We start from the raw sequence: 16851 nt of genomic DNA, 5'->3' as shown, positions 1-16851 counted from the left end.
AGATGAAGAGGTTAATCCAAATTAATAAATCGTGTATCTCGGCTTGAATACATGTATCTCGTCATTAATGATTTAAGTTGATGAAGAAGATGAAGATGTTAATTCAAATTAATAAATCGTGTATCTCGGCTTGAATACATGTATCTCGTCATTAATGATTTAAGTTGATGAAGAAGATGAAGATGTTAATTCAAATTAATAAATCGTGTATCTCGGCTTGAATACATGTATCTCGTCATTAATGATTTAAGTTGATGAAGAAGATGAAGATGTTAATTCAAATTAATAAATCGTGTATCTCGGCTTGAATACATGTATCTCGTCATTAATGATTTAAGTTGATGAAGAAGATGAAGATGTTAATTCAAATTAATAAATCGTGTATCTCGGTTTGAATACATGTATCTCGTTATTAATGATTTAAGTTGATGAAGAAGATGAAGATGTTAATTCAAATTAATAAATCGTGTATCTCGGTTTGAATACATGTATCTCGTTATTAATGATTTAAGTTGATGAAGAAGATGAAGAGGTTAATCCAAATTAATAAATCGTGTATCTCGGTTTGAATACATGTATCTCGTTATTAATGATTTAAGTTGATGAAGAAGATGAAGATGTTAATTCAAATTAATAAATCGTGTATCTCACCTTTAAAAACTGTTGAATACATGTATCTCGCCATTAATGATTCAAGCCGATGAAGAAGATGAAGAGTACAATAACAGAATTAATTAGGTTTATGATTTCGTTATTTTAGGAATATTTGTTAGAGATGATACTCAAGATCCTGTAAAATTTGTTGAGTTGTTAATTAGTCAGCAATTAATTCATTAATTAAGGAAATAAGTTACAACCCTTTTAATTTAAATTAATAAATCGTGTATCTCAGCTTTTAAAATGGTTGGATACATATATCTCGCCATCAGTGATACATGTATCTCGGGGCCAAAATATGATATAAAAAGTAATATTACAAACTATCGGGAATCCTAGTAATTGGGATCTAAAGTAGTGAGATTTATGTAAGATGCCCTATATGTTTCTCAATCCCCACAAATCGGCAGGCTTATTCAGGCCAGACTAAAAAGTCATTTTCTTAAATGGGCTCCAAAAATCGTAGCCCAACCTTATCAAATCACGGATTAGGCCAAACCGACCCAACGGGCCTAACCCATATTGACGTCTCTAGTTTTACATAACAATATAAATCTTGTTTCATTTTCTCCTATTGGCTATAACTCCTATAAAACGGGAGGCGGAAAAAGAATGGAGACAATTAAATAAAAGTTGGTATGAAAATTAATTTTGTCAAATGTTTTGTCTTAAAAAAGTAAAGGTCTTTCGGAAATAGCTTTTCTGTTCCGCAAATATAAGGTAGGACTAAGGAGTAAGGTCTGCTAAGTCCTATTATTTTCATACTATACCGATGAGATTACGTCGAGTAGAGTAATTCTTTCTCATTTCAATTTATTTGTTCTACTTTCTTCCACGTTGAAAATAGTATCTACATGTTTATTGAAGTAAATTTGTACTTAAGTAAAAACACACACTAAATAACTAGAAAAAATACTTTCGTTTATTCCACAGTCCATCATGTTACCCTTTTGAGGAAAAATACTAATCCTGTACTTTTCACCCTCTAAAAGTAATCAAATATTTTAAAAAATTATATTTGATCAAGTTACCAAACACTCAAATAGTGCGGTGATCCTAATATATAAAAGTAAACAAATGGTGTGAAAGCTCATGTAAAAGAAAAAATTAATACCACTTTGTCTCATCAACAAAGTTATAATAACAGATCAATTCTTAATTAGATATCTCAAATTCGAATCTCAAAAATAAAACTACTTTTAGTAAAAGTTATGTTATTTTCAAAGTGAATTTTTAACATAAATTTAAATTAATTGAGCTATCAAACAACAGCGCTACCAAACTTGGTTATTGACCTGCCATCTTTAATTCAAAAGCCATTCTTTATTGAGCCAAGCAAAGTAAAACCTACTCTTTGCTTCCTTGTACCATTTCCATTGGATTCTTTAAAAAAATAGCCTTTTTTTCTCTTTATGTAATCAATTCTTTTATTGTAACCTTTGACGTGTTATGTTTATAATATTTTTGTTATTTCTCTTTATTTTCAAAGTTTATCTTTATTTTCTTTGGCCAATCATATAGAGCCATTAATTCAATTCTTACACGTTAACCTTTTTGCTTAATTTTTTTTAAGAAAACAAAAATCTAGAACATAGAAAATTATGAACTCTCTTTTTTTATATAAAAAAAATGAAGTCGATTACGTATATATCTTGACTTCACCATACTGACTTGTCTCTTCCTCCTCCTCTCTTATATTTTTACTTCCGTTTATTTTGTTTATTTAATTTTAATTTGATACGGAGTTTAAGAAGTTAAGAAATATATAAAATGTATCAAAATGTTATTGAATCTCATAAATTTAAAATATGTCATACAAATATTTAAAACAAAAAAGTTATATATATTTATCGAGATGGATTAAAAGATAAAAGTAAAATAAATTGAAAAAAGGGAGTAATATTTTTACATTTACTGTGATATTGGTTTATAGGTGGGTGGATGGATATTTAATTATTTGTTGTGAAACAGTTTGAAACAAAAGGAAAAAAAATATAAAAATCATTTTATAGTAATTTCAATGTAAATTATACGAATCTCTTTGTACTTTTATATCCAACTTTGAAGCATGATTAATAAAAATTCTTCCATCATACATGGAAAAATATATTTGTATTGGATAAAAATAAAACTTGATTAGTGGACTAATAAGTGTTCGACACATGGAAGCATTACCTTAATCTGATTCAAGTTCAAATAATTGTCTTGACTCATGAAACAACATCGATAGGATTGATGATATCTCAATAGTCAATACTATAAAAAAAATAATCAATAAACAATAGTACTCCTAAATAATAATGTAGGACCTTTTAGCATAAGGTTTGAACATGATTTAGTTGAGATTAACCAAAAAATGGAAGGAGTAATAATTGAAAATATTTGGAAATTTAACTTATTCTTGGATATAAAAATTTTTATGTGAACAAAAGTTATAAAAACTTATAAAATCTATTTTTCAGACTTCAAACTTTATATTTCAAGATTAAAGTTGAAACAACGAATCAATTTACCAAATAAAAACTTATGTAGAATAATTTTTCAAATATTATTTCGAATATTCCAAATCCCAAACTTTCCAAGTTTAGCTATTGTCCATCAATGTACATATAGACAAACATCTTTCATTGCATCATTATGTAATGCATGACGAAGTGCACAAAGTTGGCCTTACAACATACATAGTTGGCATAAATTTGCACTAAAAGGCTAAAAACATCAATCTTGTGTGAAATGTACCAAAGAAAAATAATATTCCTTCGATTTAATTTGTTTAACCCGTTTTTTTTTAATGTTTAGAAAAGAATGACTCTTTTTTTAACAATTCCTTAGTTTTAATTTTTTATTTGACATGTTTTAAATAACAAATTAAAAACATTTGTCACATTTAATAACAACAACACCATATCTACTAAAAATTCCAAGTAGGGTCAGAGAAAGATAAAGTGTATGCAAACCTTATTACTATCTCATGGAGATGTTGTTTCCGAAAGATTTATTTTGGTACATTTGATTCATATGTAAGACCACAAGATTTATGAATAATATTAACTTTCTTAAATTTTGTATCAAGTCAAAATAAATCAAACAAATTAAAACGAATGAAATAGTAAAAATTATGATGGAATAATAATATTTTATTTTTAATCAAAGAGCTCAAATTTAATCGAATCCTAATATAGAAACAATATATTTAACAAAACAACTTCTTGTTTGAGAAAAAGAGGAGTAAATGCATTGTGTCAAATAATAAAGACTTGAAAGATAGTTGAAAGCAACATACAACCCCAAAATACCTAATTTTTTTGAGCAATAAAAGTGGAAATGCAAAGGCAAGAACAGACGTCGATGAGTAGTAAACACATGATAATTCAGAGAAAAAATAATGGAGACATTATTTAGGTAATGGCTGACCTGCCAAGAAAGGACACGTGTTGTTCTTGAAAATGGTCCTCATGGAAAGTCCATGAACTCCCTTTTGTTTTTTTGTAATTAAGGGTAAGCGCAAAACAATTCAAAGCATTTCTCTGTCTGCTAGCATTGATTGGAGTTAGATAATTGAATCTACACGTGTCTTCTAAGGAGTCAGTGCATCAAAGGTAAAATCTTTTCTACATCCCAAGTTGTATTTTCTCTCTCATGTGTCTCACAAAGAAAAAAAATAAAATCTTGAAAAGGGGCTGTAGAGGGAGAGTCTGCAAGGTGTTTTGGTAAAAGGGTTTTTGTTGGTAAGCTTAATTATTACTGTTTTAGTTGAATTTATTGTAAATAGGACTGTTTTTTTTTATGTTCTTGAATGGTTTGTTGCTTAAAGATTCAATTTTTATCTGTTGGGTTGGAGGAAGAAGGAGAGTATATTTAGTAAATGACCTGTATTTTGAGAGGTGGACATGAGTTGCCTCAGATCCATGAAACCCAAGTTACATGTGGCAAAAAGGTAGTATCGTTTTAGGGTTTTTCTTGTGATTCTTGATTAGTTGTCTGTTTTCTTCTCCTTACTAGGTTCTTTTCCATGATTCTTTCGCTTTCTCTTCTTGAATTCATGGATAAGGGTTTGATTTTGTCGTTTTCCCCATTTTCTTGTGTATTTAAGGGTTGGTGGTGGTGGAGCTAGGATTTGCTCTACTTAATCTTGTTTCTTCTTTTGAAGAAAGATAATTGCATGATATTTTAGTTTTAGGTACAAGAAAGGACCCCCTAAGTCTTCTCAGTCTAGAACTTGCCATCTATAGAAGTTTGGATCTGTTTATAGTAGCAGATCTCCTTCACACCCTTGTTTGTTTCACTTATCTGGAGCTTGTTCCACCTATTGTTTGATGTTGGTAGTGTACCCTTTACTACTTGTAGTGAGCTGTTGACTGAGATCTTCTTGCCTCATTCAATTTTTGTCTCTCCTCATTTTTTGTGTATTCCTACCTCATTCTCCTTGTGCTTATAATTTAGCTGTCTTGCCCATTTTTGTGGATTCCTACCTCATTTCATTGTGGATTCAATTTAGCTATTTTACCGCACTTGTGAATTCCCTTCTAAAGCAGTCCTACTCTGTGAAACATAAAGCTTGGAACAATTTGTTGCTGGTAGTGCTGCACGGACTAACGCGGTTGACTCAATTGCATATTGTTTTCACTAGAAGAATTAATGGAAGAGATGTCTCCAGCTGTTGCTGTTACACTCAGCTTAAGCAGCTCTATCTGTGATAACCCTGCAATTTCGAACCATGTAGAAATCACAAGGCTCAAATTAGTGACTGACACAGCTAGCTTACTTTCAGATCCTGCATCTTTGTTGCATGCTGAGTCAAATACCAGTTGGAATGGAAATAGCAACGGTATGAAAGTTGGCGTTGGTAGGATTCCCTTGTTGACACTAGGAGAAAGCTCTGGAAAATGTAGTCTGCCGCAGACTCTATTGGGAGCTGAAAACGGCCTGATTGTTAGCGATAGCATCATTCAGGGAAGTGATGAAGATGAGATTTTATCTGTTGGAGAGGATCCATGTGGAATTAATGGCGAGGAGTTGTTGCCACTGGGAACTAGCTTACAGTTGAGCTTGCCAATTGCTGTTGAAATCGAGGGTATTAACAATGGACAAATAGTTGCCAAGGTCATAAGTTTGGAAGAAAGGAGTTTTGATAGAAAGGTTAGTAATACCATAGTTGCTCTCCCAGATGATGAAATTACTAGTGGCCCTACACTAAAGGCATCTGTAGTGGCCCTTCCATTGCCCAGTGAGAAGGAGCCTGTCAAAGAAAGTGTCAAGAGTGTGTTTGAATTGGAATGTGTGCCACTCTGGGGTTCTGTATCTATCTGTGGAAAGAGACCGGAGATGGAGGATGCTCTTATGGCTGTTCCTAATTTTATGAAAATTCCTATCAAGATGTTTATTGGTGATCGTGTTATTGATGGACTAAGTCAAAGTTTGAGTCACCTGACATCTCATTTCTACGGAGTATATGATGGTCATGGAGGATCTCAGGTATCATGATTACTGTTTGTTTTTCTCTTGATTAATTAGCCAATTAAGTAAATCAATTTTGCACATAGATTATTTATTCCAGAGCTTGCGATCAACTTATATGCACTTTGCCAGCCATTTCTTCACCCCATAATTTTTCAGCTGAGTAGTATTTCAGACTTTCAGAAAAATCTACAAATTTAACCTAGTTCTCAAGTTTAGCTTCCTGGACGTTTGTTCTATCATCAGTTTGATTCCTGACAAATTTCAACCCAATGACAACTAAGCTGATCATAACTGACTGCTGTTTCGTCATGCAGGTTGCAGATTATTGCTGTAAACGTGTTCATCTAGCATTAGTTGAGGAGTTAAAACTTCCCAAACATGATTTGGTGGATGGAAGTGTAAGGGATACCCGGCAGGTTCAGTGGGAGAAGGTCTTTACTAATTGCTTTCTCAAGGTTGATGATGAAGTTGGAGGAAAGGTGAACATAGATCTCTGTGATGACAACATGAATACCTCTAGCTGCACCTCTGAGCCTATTGCCCCAGAAACTGTTGGGTCCACTGCGGTTGTAGCGGTGATTTGTTCATCTCATATTATAGTTGCTAACTGTGGGGATTCAAGAGCAGTCCTTTATCGTGGCAAAGAAGCGGTGGCATTGTCAATCGATCACAAAGTAAAACACACTTTAGCATCAACCTCTTGTTCTCTTTTTTGTTCTTCTCTTCCTTTTTTTCACATACATGTGTCTAATTTTGGCAGGAAAGAATGTGGTTGATGCATTACCATCTCACTCTTTTACCTTGTATTCTTTTACCAGCCAAGCAGAGAAGATGAGTATGCCAGAATTGAAGCATCTGGTGGTAAGGTCATTCAGTGGAATGGGCATCGTGTATTTGGTGTTCTTGCAATGTCAAGATCTATTGGTTGGTGTTCTAAAACCTTTCAGCTTGCATCTGTTGAATATTTTGTACAATATATATATATATGACATATGAATGACTGTTGCTTTCATGATTTATTATTGGTGTGCTGTGCAATGGATTTGCTTGATACCTGTTTTCTTTGGTAGTGTAAACATTCGTGTATAGAAAATACTTGGCTATATTATCCATCATAAGGGAACCTGTGAGATCTTTAGGGAATGTACATCAGGTGATGTGTGGCTAATACTGATATTTAGCTATTATTGCCCAAGTTAGAAGACAGCTGCTAGTATAGAAGATGGTCTTCTGCACTCTCGCGTTACTTTAGGTTCAATGGTTCCTAGGAGTATTGGCTAATACTCTCACGTTAGTCTTGTCTTGTGAAGATTTTTATGCCCATTGGAAAGGTAGAGAAATTCAAGTGCCAAGAGAACTTGAACTTTTTTATATATTGGATTAGGACACCTTTTTCAAAGAATATTGGATTGAGATGTGATCTAGATTAGAGACATGAATATCGAGAATTCATATAACCAAGCCCAACTTAGTTTGAGATTGAGGCGTAGTTCTAGTGTTATTTTCCCTCCAAATTCTGACTTCTAATAAGCAGGATCCCACGAGGCAATTACTGGGAACAACTCACTGAAACGTCCAACAATATAACTAGGCATTTCTTTGATTACCAACAGTTTCAGTACTCTCCATGGACCATGGTCAATAAAATCTAGGAATGTCAAACAGAGGTATCATTCTGCATCCTCTCTTTAGTTTTGCAAGTATACCTAGAATGACTCTTTGGTCATTATCATTAATAAATTGAATCGATAACTGTGTGTGTGGGCTCAATCTGGCCAACATTTAATATATTCTCAAGGGGCACCCTCAAGGTTCTGCACGGTCTTCATTATGTTTAATTCAGTGATACACCCCTACATTTTAATCCTCAACTTTCCTTTATATTACATTATATAGAGTTTAATAGAGATGTTGATCAAGTAATTGTTCGAATTGTAAAGCAGAACAGGTAGTTGGTGACATGTTAAATCAAGTATTAAATACTCCCTCCGTCCCAATTTATGTGGCACCGTTTTGACTTGGCACGGAGTTTAAGAAAGAAAGGAAGACTTTTGAAATTTGCTGTCTGTCATACTATAATTTTATAGCTATAAATCATTTCATTAAGGGTCCTAGGGGAATTTTAAAGTTGAGTTGTTTCTAATTATAGAAACGTGACATTCTTTTTGGGACGAACTAAAAAGAAAAGTGTGTCACATAAATTGGGACAGATGGAGTAACATATAACAAGTAGAAGTATATGATTTTATTAATTTGGTTCATTGGTTGGCGGGGAAATAATTTCCATTTATATAAAGGTCAGTTTTTCTAAGAAAGAACTGTAAAGGAAAGTAAGGTTAGTCTTTTCTTAATGGAGAGGGTTAACATATATGACCTAGGATGCATGCAATCTGTTTGTTTTTCTCCATGAGTTTCCGATACCACCTTGGTTTTGCTTTCTCTCAGTTCTTATTTATCGTTTGTCTTAAGTGCCTTGTCTTTGGTTATTTGTCTCATTTCTCTGCAGCTGCTATTGCTCATGTATTGATATGGTGTCAATTTCCCAATAGAGTTTGGATAGATGAAGTTACTGTTTCTCTCTATTGTTTATTCGTGTATCCCATTATCCGCAGGTGACAGATATTTGAAACCATGGATTATACCCGAACCAGAAGTTATGTTTGTACCACGTGCTAGAGAAGATGAATGCCTAGTTTTAGCCAGTGACGGATTGTGGGATGTGATGACAAACGAGGAAGCTTGTGAAGTGGCTAGACGACGAATTCTGCTGTGGCACAAAAAGAATGGGACTAACTCTCTGCCGGAAAGGGGCCAGGGAGTGGATCCTGCTGCACAAGCAGCGGCAGAGTATCTTTCATCGATGGCTCTTCAAAAAGGTAGCAAAGACAATATATCTGTGATTGTGGTGGACCTTAAAGCTCACAGGAAATTCAAAAGCAAAAGTTAGAGATTACATGTTCTCACCCACATTTGGTTTAGTATAAATCTGTACACGGCGACGGGTATAAATCTCATTATTACATAACTCAGTCCATTCATTTTTCCTATGGGCTTAAGGTGTGTATGAGAATAGTATTTTAGCAATGTATTATAGAAAAAAACAGTTAACAAACGACGTTTATCCAAATTTTTTGGTGTTTGTTGCGCCAGAAAATGGCTATGTAAATTGAGCATGTTGAAGCAATATCAGAGGTGCAATTTCTTAATTCTTCCGTTCAGTATAAAAGCAAAGACATTATTGGTTACTTGATAAGTTATGCACATTGCGGGTCTCATGAGGATCTATGAGGTTGAAGGGCAATTCGATTCATTAAGGGGGCATAGTGCTGCTGTGGTTTCGGACTTAGCAAGGTCTAAGGGCCATTCGATTCATTAAGGGGCGTAGTGGTGCTCTCAAGCGGTTTCGGACCTAGCAGCATACAAGTGGGTGATGCTCTCAAGCGGTTTCGGACCTAGCAGCATACAAGTGGGTGATGCTCTCAAGCGGTTTCGGACCTAGCAGCATACAAGTGGGTGATGCTCTCAAGCGGTTTCGGACCTAGCAGCATACAAGTGGGTGATGCTCTCAAGCGGTTTCGGACCTAGCAGCATACAAGTGGGTGATGCTCTCAAGCGGTTTCGGACCTAGCAGCATACAAGTGGGTGATGCTCTCAAGCGGTTTCGGACCTAGCAGCATACAAGTGGGTGATGAATTGAATTAGCTAATGAATCTTTCGTAATGCTTGCAAAGAAATCAGAAGAAAGGCTTCTGCCCCTTGGTGTTTCGGAACGAATGGGAAGAAGGAATCAGAAATGAACTTATATAAGAGCGCTTATTCCGCTTCCTTCTACTCTTGAAAGGTGATGCCTAAATTGACAACGGATTAAACTCTGCTGAGGAATTCTTTTATTTGTCCTGGACAAGTACGTAGAAGCTTGGGCTGCTTTAACCGTTTAGCCATGCAGATCAAAGATCTTACTTATCCTGGACAAGTATATTGAGATTTCGAAGAAAGAGTAGAAAAAAACATAGCAAGGGAAGTGTGAGGAGGGAGAGAGAATTTAACGTGTTAAAACAAACCATGTAACATAAATATGGAATCCAATTATCAATGGTTAAATCATCACTTGTATGACTCCACATGATTTATTTAATTATATATAACTATTCTTTTTTTATTACGATCAAACAAAAAAATTAAAAATATTTTAATAAGTTTTCTCAAGGGTCATTTCAGGTTATATATTTAGCTTAAATCAGTTCAACTTTTAGAATGGCTGAAACAAGCCGATTAAACTGAATTGAATTAGTAAATATAAAAGTTATTCAGAGATTTAAGAAAAGTTCGAAGGCGGAAAAATAATACTGTACTTAATTAAGTGAAGAAAATTTTACATACTCCGTAAGAATAGAAGTGTTCAAACATTCATGATTACCAAGAGAGAGAAAATTTAAAAACAGAATAAACTATATATTATAGTAACACATAAAAATGTTGGACCACAATCTTTAACTTGATTAAAATTTGTCATTTCAAAAAGTTAGCTGTTCAAAATTGACTCGTAAAACTTAATCAACTAAACTTTCTATAAATTTGTCCAATATACTATAAAGTTTTTCTAGGCTCGTGGTGTACAAAAAAAGAAAAAAAGGGACTCCTAAAGATGAGTGGCTAATTAGGAGGACCTGTCAATAACAATTCAGTAGTATAATTAATCAAGTTTTATTATATAAGTAGGACCTGTGTAATGCAGTCAATACATGGTGCGTGGGCCATAAAATATATATTTAAAAATATTTATCAAAATTAAAATAATTTGAATATGAAAAAACTAAAAAATATCATATAAATTTGAAATATTGATAAGAGGGAATAACACATTGCAAACAGTAGGCTGTTGAAACCGTCAAACTTCAATAGTATAGAACTATAGATTTTGTTGGAAGTTTCCAAAGACTTGCTGTGGCATGAATTATTGTACTAGTCTAAGATGCCGAATATTTATAACGCTATGTAGTATAATATTGGTCGATCAATTAATGTGACTTGTAAGGTACAATAGTTATTAGAAAATAATCAAGTTAGAATTGTAGCTATGAGTGCTATAGACGATTTAATGAGAAGAATGAAAGTGACTAATGCATGAACTTTTACCCATGTTTCAATCAAACAAATTTCTAGTCGGAATTTAAACTTATATGGCGTAATTTTTTTTAAAAAGTATCTATAAATATTTTACTATAACATAGATCTACTTCATATTAGTGAATGAACGTACAGACTTTACTCAAATACTGAATTCGCTTCTGATCCACCGTTGATCATAGAGATGTTTGGACACAAAAAATGGGAGCATAGTTGATGAAGACGTGGGATGTCAATATCACACGATATCTACGTTGTTCATTTTTTCTTCTTTCTTCACTTGAAATACGGTATATGAGCTGGTGCATGCATTGCCCCTAGACCCTAGTATTAGGAAAGTAAAGTTTCAAGTCTCAACAACTCTCAAACTTTTACCAACAAATGGTATGGTAAAATGGTAATGGTTTTTTCACTTTTAATCTGTAGTCTCGAGTTTGAGTTCTGAAAAGTGAAGTTTTCTTTAATACAAAACGTCAAAACTATCCATAGTGAATTTTCTTATACGTGAATTCAAATTATTTCAGTTTGTATCTTACGCATCACCGTAATTTTGTGGATGGATCATGGATCTTTCCGTGGTGCTAGCTAGAGCTAGACTACTAGTTAATTGTTTTATATGAAGGATTCAAGGGCTTGAAAATGACTTCAATATCCGGATCCAATTAGGTTATGAACAAGGAACTATATTCGTTCGAATTTCGTAACTTCAGATAAAACTCTCTATAAATAATTTAAAATTCAATTAAATGTCGAACTCAGTAGAATTCAGTTAGAATTTCAAATTCAAACCTATATGTGAGTCTACTATTAATTGTCGATCTCAAATTTATAAAATTTAAACCCTGAATCTGACTCTACTATGCACATAGTCAATGCCATGGCTTTTTGTTTCTTTTTTCCTAGTTGTTGCTTAGGCAAATGTATGCTTGCTTTTGAGTAATTTGTATGCTGTCCATAATAACAAGCGTCAAAATATATCCTTAAACGTTATGAAAATTCATATGATTGGTTCAAAGATACTTTAATTACAATATACGCGGTATTGATATTTTGATTATATAGGCTGTCATTCTTAGCTAAGCATGTGAAAAATTCCAACTCTTGCATCATACATACACTTATAATTCCATTATTTAATAAATATAACTTTTCAATATTCCCCACAACTGCTCCATTTCCAACCCCACAAGTAATCTTACAACTCCAAAATCCATAAACTTTATATTATAAATATATACTTTAATTTTATCCATCCAACAAAAAGTGTCAAACCCAAAGTCTTAAACAAGCAATACAATACAACCCACAAAGTGTCCAAAAGAGCTCCTTTTAGCCTAAATCAATGGCAGATGATGGAGAAGACATGACCCCATTTTGGCTACAAAACACCACCAATCTCCGCCGTACAGAGAGGCTACGCCACCGGGTGTCGTCTCTCTTCTTTAACGCCGGACTGTTGCTCATTATTCTGCTGGTGATGGCGATTCTCTTTGTAGTTTTCATAGTTCCTTCAACACTGTCTATATTTAAACCAACCAATGTAAAGAAAAGCTGGGATTCCGTGAATGTAGTGTTGGTTCTAGTTGCTGTGATTTTTGGTTTTCTCAGTAGAAACAACAATGAAGAACAAACAGTATCTCCGGTTAACAGAAATCAAGTTCAGAAATCGAATCCATCAACGCCAAATAGTCGATGGTTTAGTGAAGTTCGAAATTCAAATCCGAATCCAATAACACCACGAACATGGTTCGATAATGGAGAACGGGATTGTTTTCGCAATAATGGTGGCGGAGGAGGTGGATTGAGGAGGAGTTTTAGTTCGTATCCTGATCTGTGTGAAGTATCGCCGCGGTGGATCACGGCGGAAGATCAATGGCGGTTCTATGATGATACTCATGTGGATAGTCATAGATTTTCCGATCCCGGTCAGCTTAATCGCCGTCGTAGCTGGAGAGAAGTTGATCGTTCACCGGAACCTGAAATTAAAACTATTTATGAAGATCATTTAAGATCTAATAATGTTCCTACATTTACTCCACCAGCTTCAATTCCGGCGCCGTTCTCTCCGCCTTCACCGCCGCCAGCTCCGGCACTGGTATATGAGGAGAAAGTGAAGAGAGCATCTCATAGTGTTCGGCGTAAAAAGGAGGGAGCAAGTAAAAAGAGGGAAAATCATGAGCGAGAAGCAAATAAAGTTATTATGGCACCGGCGACGCTTCCTCCACCACCTCCACCGCCACCGCCGCCGCCTCCATTGTCACAATATGTGGAGCCGAGGAGCAGTAAAAGCGATCGGAAAAGAGGTGGTGCAAGTGCGACGAAGGAGTTTATTAACTCTTTGTATCACAAAAAGAAGAGAAAAAACAGATCAAAAAGTGTTGATAATTTTGACGCTCTTCTCCACAAATCAGAACCACCTCCTCTCCATTACCAACGGCCGGCATCCTCCACTCCACCACCGCCTCCTCCGCCACCGCCACCACCTTCTTCTCTGTTTCAAAACTTATTCACATCCAAAAAGGCCAGAAAAAAGAGAAATGCACCTCCACCACCGCCACCACCTCCTCCGCCAGTCAAGGCAGTGCCAGTCAGGATATCAAGACCAAATACCCCTTTCACCAGAACTCCAGCACCAAAGCCAGTGAAAATAAGAAGCTTCGACAGTGTCGAAGAAAACCCAAACAGCGGAGGAGAATCGCCGTTGATACCAATTCCACCACCACCTCCACCGCCTCCATTCTTCAGAAAACACGCCTGGAAATTCGTAGTAGAAGGCGATTACGTGAGAATAGACAGCACCGTCAGCTCACGTTCTGGGTCGCCCGAACTTGAAGATATAGATTCAGCCGAAAACACCCCGATGGCGGAAGACGCCGGCGCCGGTGAACGGATGGCGTTTGCACCGTCACCGTTGTTCTGTCCAAGCCCAGATGTAAACACAAAAGCTGAAAACTTCATATCAAAATTTAGAGCTGGATTAAAGCTAGAAAAAATCAACTCCTTCAACAAAAATGATCAAGGACGAAGCTTATCAAATCTAGGCCCAGGAGTAGGCCACAGTTAGATTCTTTTCTTAATCACCACATTGATTGATTTGTTAAAGTTTTCATTTTTTTGTTACATTTTTGTTCATGATTGAGATTTGAGGTGTTTTTCAACTTGTACTGCATAAAGTTATTAGTGTACAGAAAATAGAGAGATTGTCAGGAAAATTTTTTATCACAGGTTACAAGTTGGATTAAAAGGGGCAGCACGAGGCACTTAAGCTTCCGCTATGGTTGAATATTTGTTAATTTTGTGTTTCTTTGTTGGATTTGATAAGTTGGTCATGTAGTACTTGACTAGCATAAGTTATGAAAGATGTGTGATTTTGAATAATCCATCCATGATGATGATGTATTTGATAAGAGGAAATAATATTCGATCTTTGGTTGAGGAGATCTTGTTGTTAAATGATAGCTTACTTGTATTTTCAAATTAGATATTTGTTTGTAGCAGAGTGTTTGTATCAAACTCATAACATGCATTTCTTGATTTGGCGTAAACATCGATAGGTGATTATTTTTCCATAACTAATTGGGGTCAATTGCCATTACATTTGTATTTTTTGTGTATGGTGTAAGTAGAGTTGGTGAATATTTATTCAAGAGTCCAAATTAGATATGAATCTAGTTCCTTGCTTATATATGGAGTAGTAATTATTTCTTACCATACTGATTGATTTGTCAAAGTTTTCATATTTCATTGACATGTTTTCTGTTTATAATGATTGGGAATTGAGGGTTTTTTCACAAATTACATGCACAAAGATAACAGAAATGTGTGATTTTGAATAATCCATGATATAATGATTAATAATAAGAAAATATCCTTGGATACTACTGCTTGTAGAGATTTTTTTTGTCAAAACCAATATTTGGCATATCAAAAGTTTTGAACCTCTTTATCAAAAGCATGATATAACTTTTCAATGTGAATTCATATTAAATTAAATTTCAATACGAATATCAAATATTAGCTTGAAAATTGAAAAGGATAGCTGGCTTGGGCAAGACTACGAACATGATACCCTTCACAATCTACTTGTGAGATTATTCTGAATATGTTGTTGTCGAACTGTTACAAAGAAGGGACACATTTTGGACGCAAATTGGCAATTCATTTGGATTTTAGGGGCATGGGACCAGCAAAAGCTAAGTTGTTGAGTATTTGGTTGAACTGTGACGTTGCCACACATTTGCAATTACATTAGCTTAGCATTCACACATTTCATCCCTTCTATAATGCTACGTTTGGATTTGTTAGGGCTGTTGCCAACTTCAAATATTTCAAAACATTATATTGAAGGTTAATGATAAGTGTCACAAACCTAGACACTTGTCATAACCGTATTGGTAGATTTGAGGGTTAGTGACAATTGCACAAATAAGATGATGACACTTCTCATGTAACCTTGAACTTGCAATAAGACATGTGGCGTGTCCTTATTGAATGACCTATTTTCATTACACCTAGGGAAAAAGGACAAATATACCCCAGAATTATCGTAAATGGTATATCAATACCCTTCGTTATACTTTAAGGTTATATATACCCTTACCATCAATATTTTGGGTTGTGTATACCCTTGAGACTAACGGCTGGACACGTGGCTACATCTCAATTATTTACCTAATTTTTATTATGTTTTTATCCAAAATTAATACACCCATGTCCCATATTCCATAATTCCCTTCAAACAGTGCTCCATCTTCTTCTCTTCATTTGTTCTCAAAATTTTGTTGCACGATTCAAAAATTTCACTAATATTAGCCATGTTCTTTTGTTGTTTTAGAGTGCATGGATGATTGTGTACAAAACCATCAAGCGAATTTTGTGATTGACCACCGCCGCTGTTGCCGCCTTCTTCTCCGAAGTTCACACAAACATATGAATCATTAGAAATGAGATTTGTGGCATTTCTTTTGGTGGAATGCAATGTTTTATTTTGTGGGTTGTGTGCTCCTTGAAGAGGCGCCCAGCTTGGCATTGGCCTTGCACCATTAAGGTCGCCGGAAAACCACTGTCGACGCGCAATAGTGGTCTGGCGGAGTTCAAGCTATTAGAATGAGCTGAAATTTCTTGATGCAGAAGATAAGTGGGTGGGGAATAAACCCCAGATATCAAAACTCCACGAACTTGCCCAAAAATTAGACGAAATGCCTTGCGACAGTGCATCAGGCAATCTCGCTGGAAATTCTCAAAGCTTCTCCATCGTTATTTTCCCTCAAATTGTAAGGGAGAACGAATTGAATTTTGGCAAGGGAGTAGATCTGATGATGCTCCATCATCTCCACTAGACGGAATTCGAATCAAACCACATAAATTTGTTATTGTTGCAAAGGTTTTGAATTTGATTCGTAGCTTTGTTCAAATATATTCGAATTAATTTCAAAAAGGGTTTCGGGTGGGTTTAAAATGAAATGGGCGGGTTTTCCAACTTTGGGTAAAAAATAAATTTAAAAAATCAGGTAAGTAGTTGAGATGAAGCCACGTGTCCAGCCGTTAGTCTCAAGGGTATACAAAACCCAAATATTGACGGTAAGGGTATATACAACCTTAAAGTAT

At 35.0% G+C, this 16851-nt stretch overlaps 2 protein-coding genes and 1 long non-coding RNA gene across 8 annotated transcripts; 2 read left to right on the top strand and 1 right to left on the bottom strand.

Annotated features, from left to right (window-relative positions):
• The first annotated feature begins 4043 nt into the window (after window positions 1-4043).
• LOC102579707 (protein phosphatase 2C 16-like) lies at window positions 4044-9325 on the top strand. 6 transcript variants are annotated; one of them, XM_006342896.2, is made up of 5 exons: window positions 4044-4256; window positions 5429-6132; window positions 6432-6791; window positions 6936-7041; window positions 8730-9325. In XM_006342896.2, exons 2-5 carry the CDS (start codon window positions 5488-5490, stop codon window positions 9062-9064), a joined length of 1446 nt encoding a protein of 481 aa, XP_006342958.1. In that variant the 5' UTR covers window positions 4044-4256; window positions 5429-5487; the 3' UTR covers window positions 9065-9325. The 6 variants fall into 6 exon arrangements, with proteins under 6 accessions (XP_006342958.1, XP_006342957.1, XP_006342956.1 ...); XM_006342895.2 differs by lacking the exon at window positions 4044-4256 and adding an exon at window positions 4263-4385; XM_006342894.2 differs by lacking the exon at window positions 4044-4256 and adding an exon at window positions 4263-4385 and having other exon boundaries at window positions 5288-6132.
• LOC107059789 (uncharacterized) lies at window positions 9097-10233 on the bottom strand. The gene is made up of 2 exons (XR_001472936.1): window positions 9785-10233; window positions 9097-9526 (listed from the first exon to the last, which is right to left on the bottom strand). It is a non-coding gene; the product is annotated as an uncharacterized lncRNA (long non-coding RNA).
• Window positions 10234-12365: 2132 nt separating this feature from the next.
• Window positions 12366-14684, top strand: LOC107059788 (pollen-specific leucine-rich repeat extensin-like protein 1). The gene has a single exon (XM_015306739.1). The coding sequence runs from the start codon at window positions 12587-12589 to the stop codon at window positions 14306-14308; it is 1722 nt and encodes a 573-aa protein (XP_015162225.1). The 5' UTR covers window positions 12366-12586; the 3' UTR covers window positions 14309-14684.
• Window positions 14685-16851: the final 2167 nt, after the last annotated feature.

The sequence above is a fragment of the Solanum tuberosum genome, unplaced genomic scaffold, assembly GCF_000226075.1.
Source record: "Solanum tuberosum cultivar DM 1-3 516 R44 unplaced genomic scaffold, SolTub_3.0 scf00040, whole genome shotgun sequence".
NCBI classification, from domain to species: Eukaryota; Viridiplantae; Streptophyta; class Magnoliopsida; order Solanales; family Solanaceae; genus Solanum; species Solanum tuberosum.
This window is presented reverse-complemented; position numbering and strand designations above follow the sequence as displayed.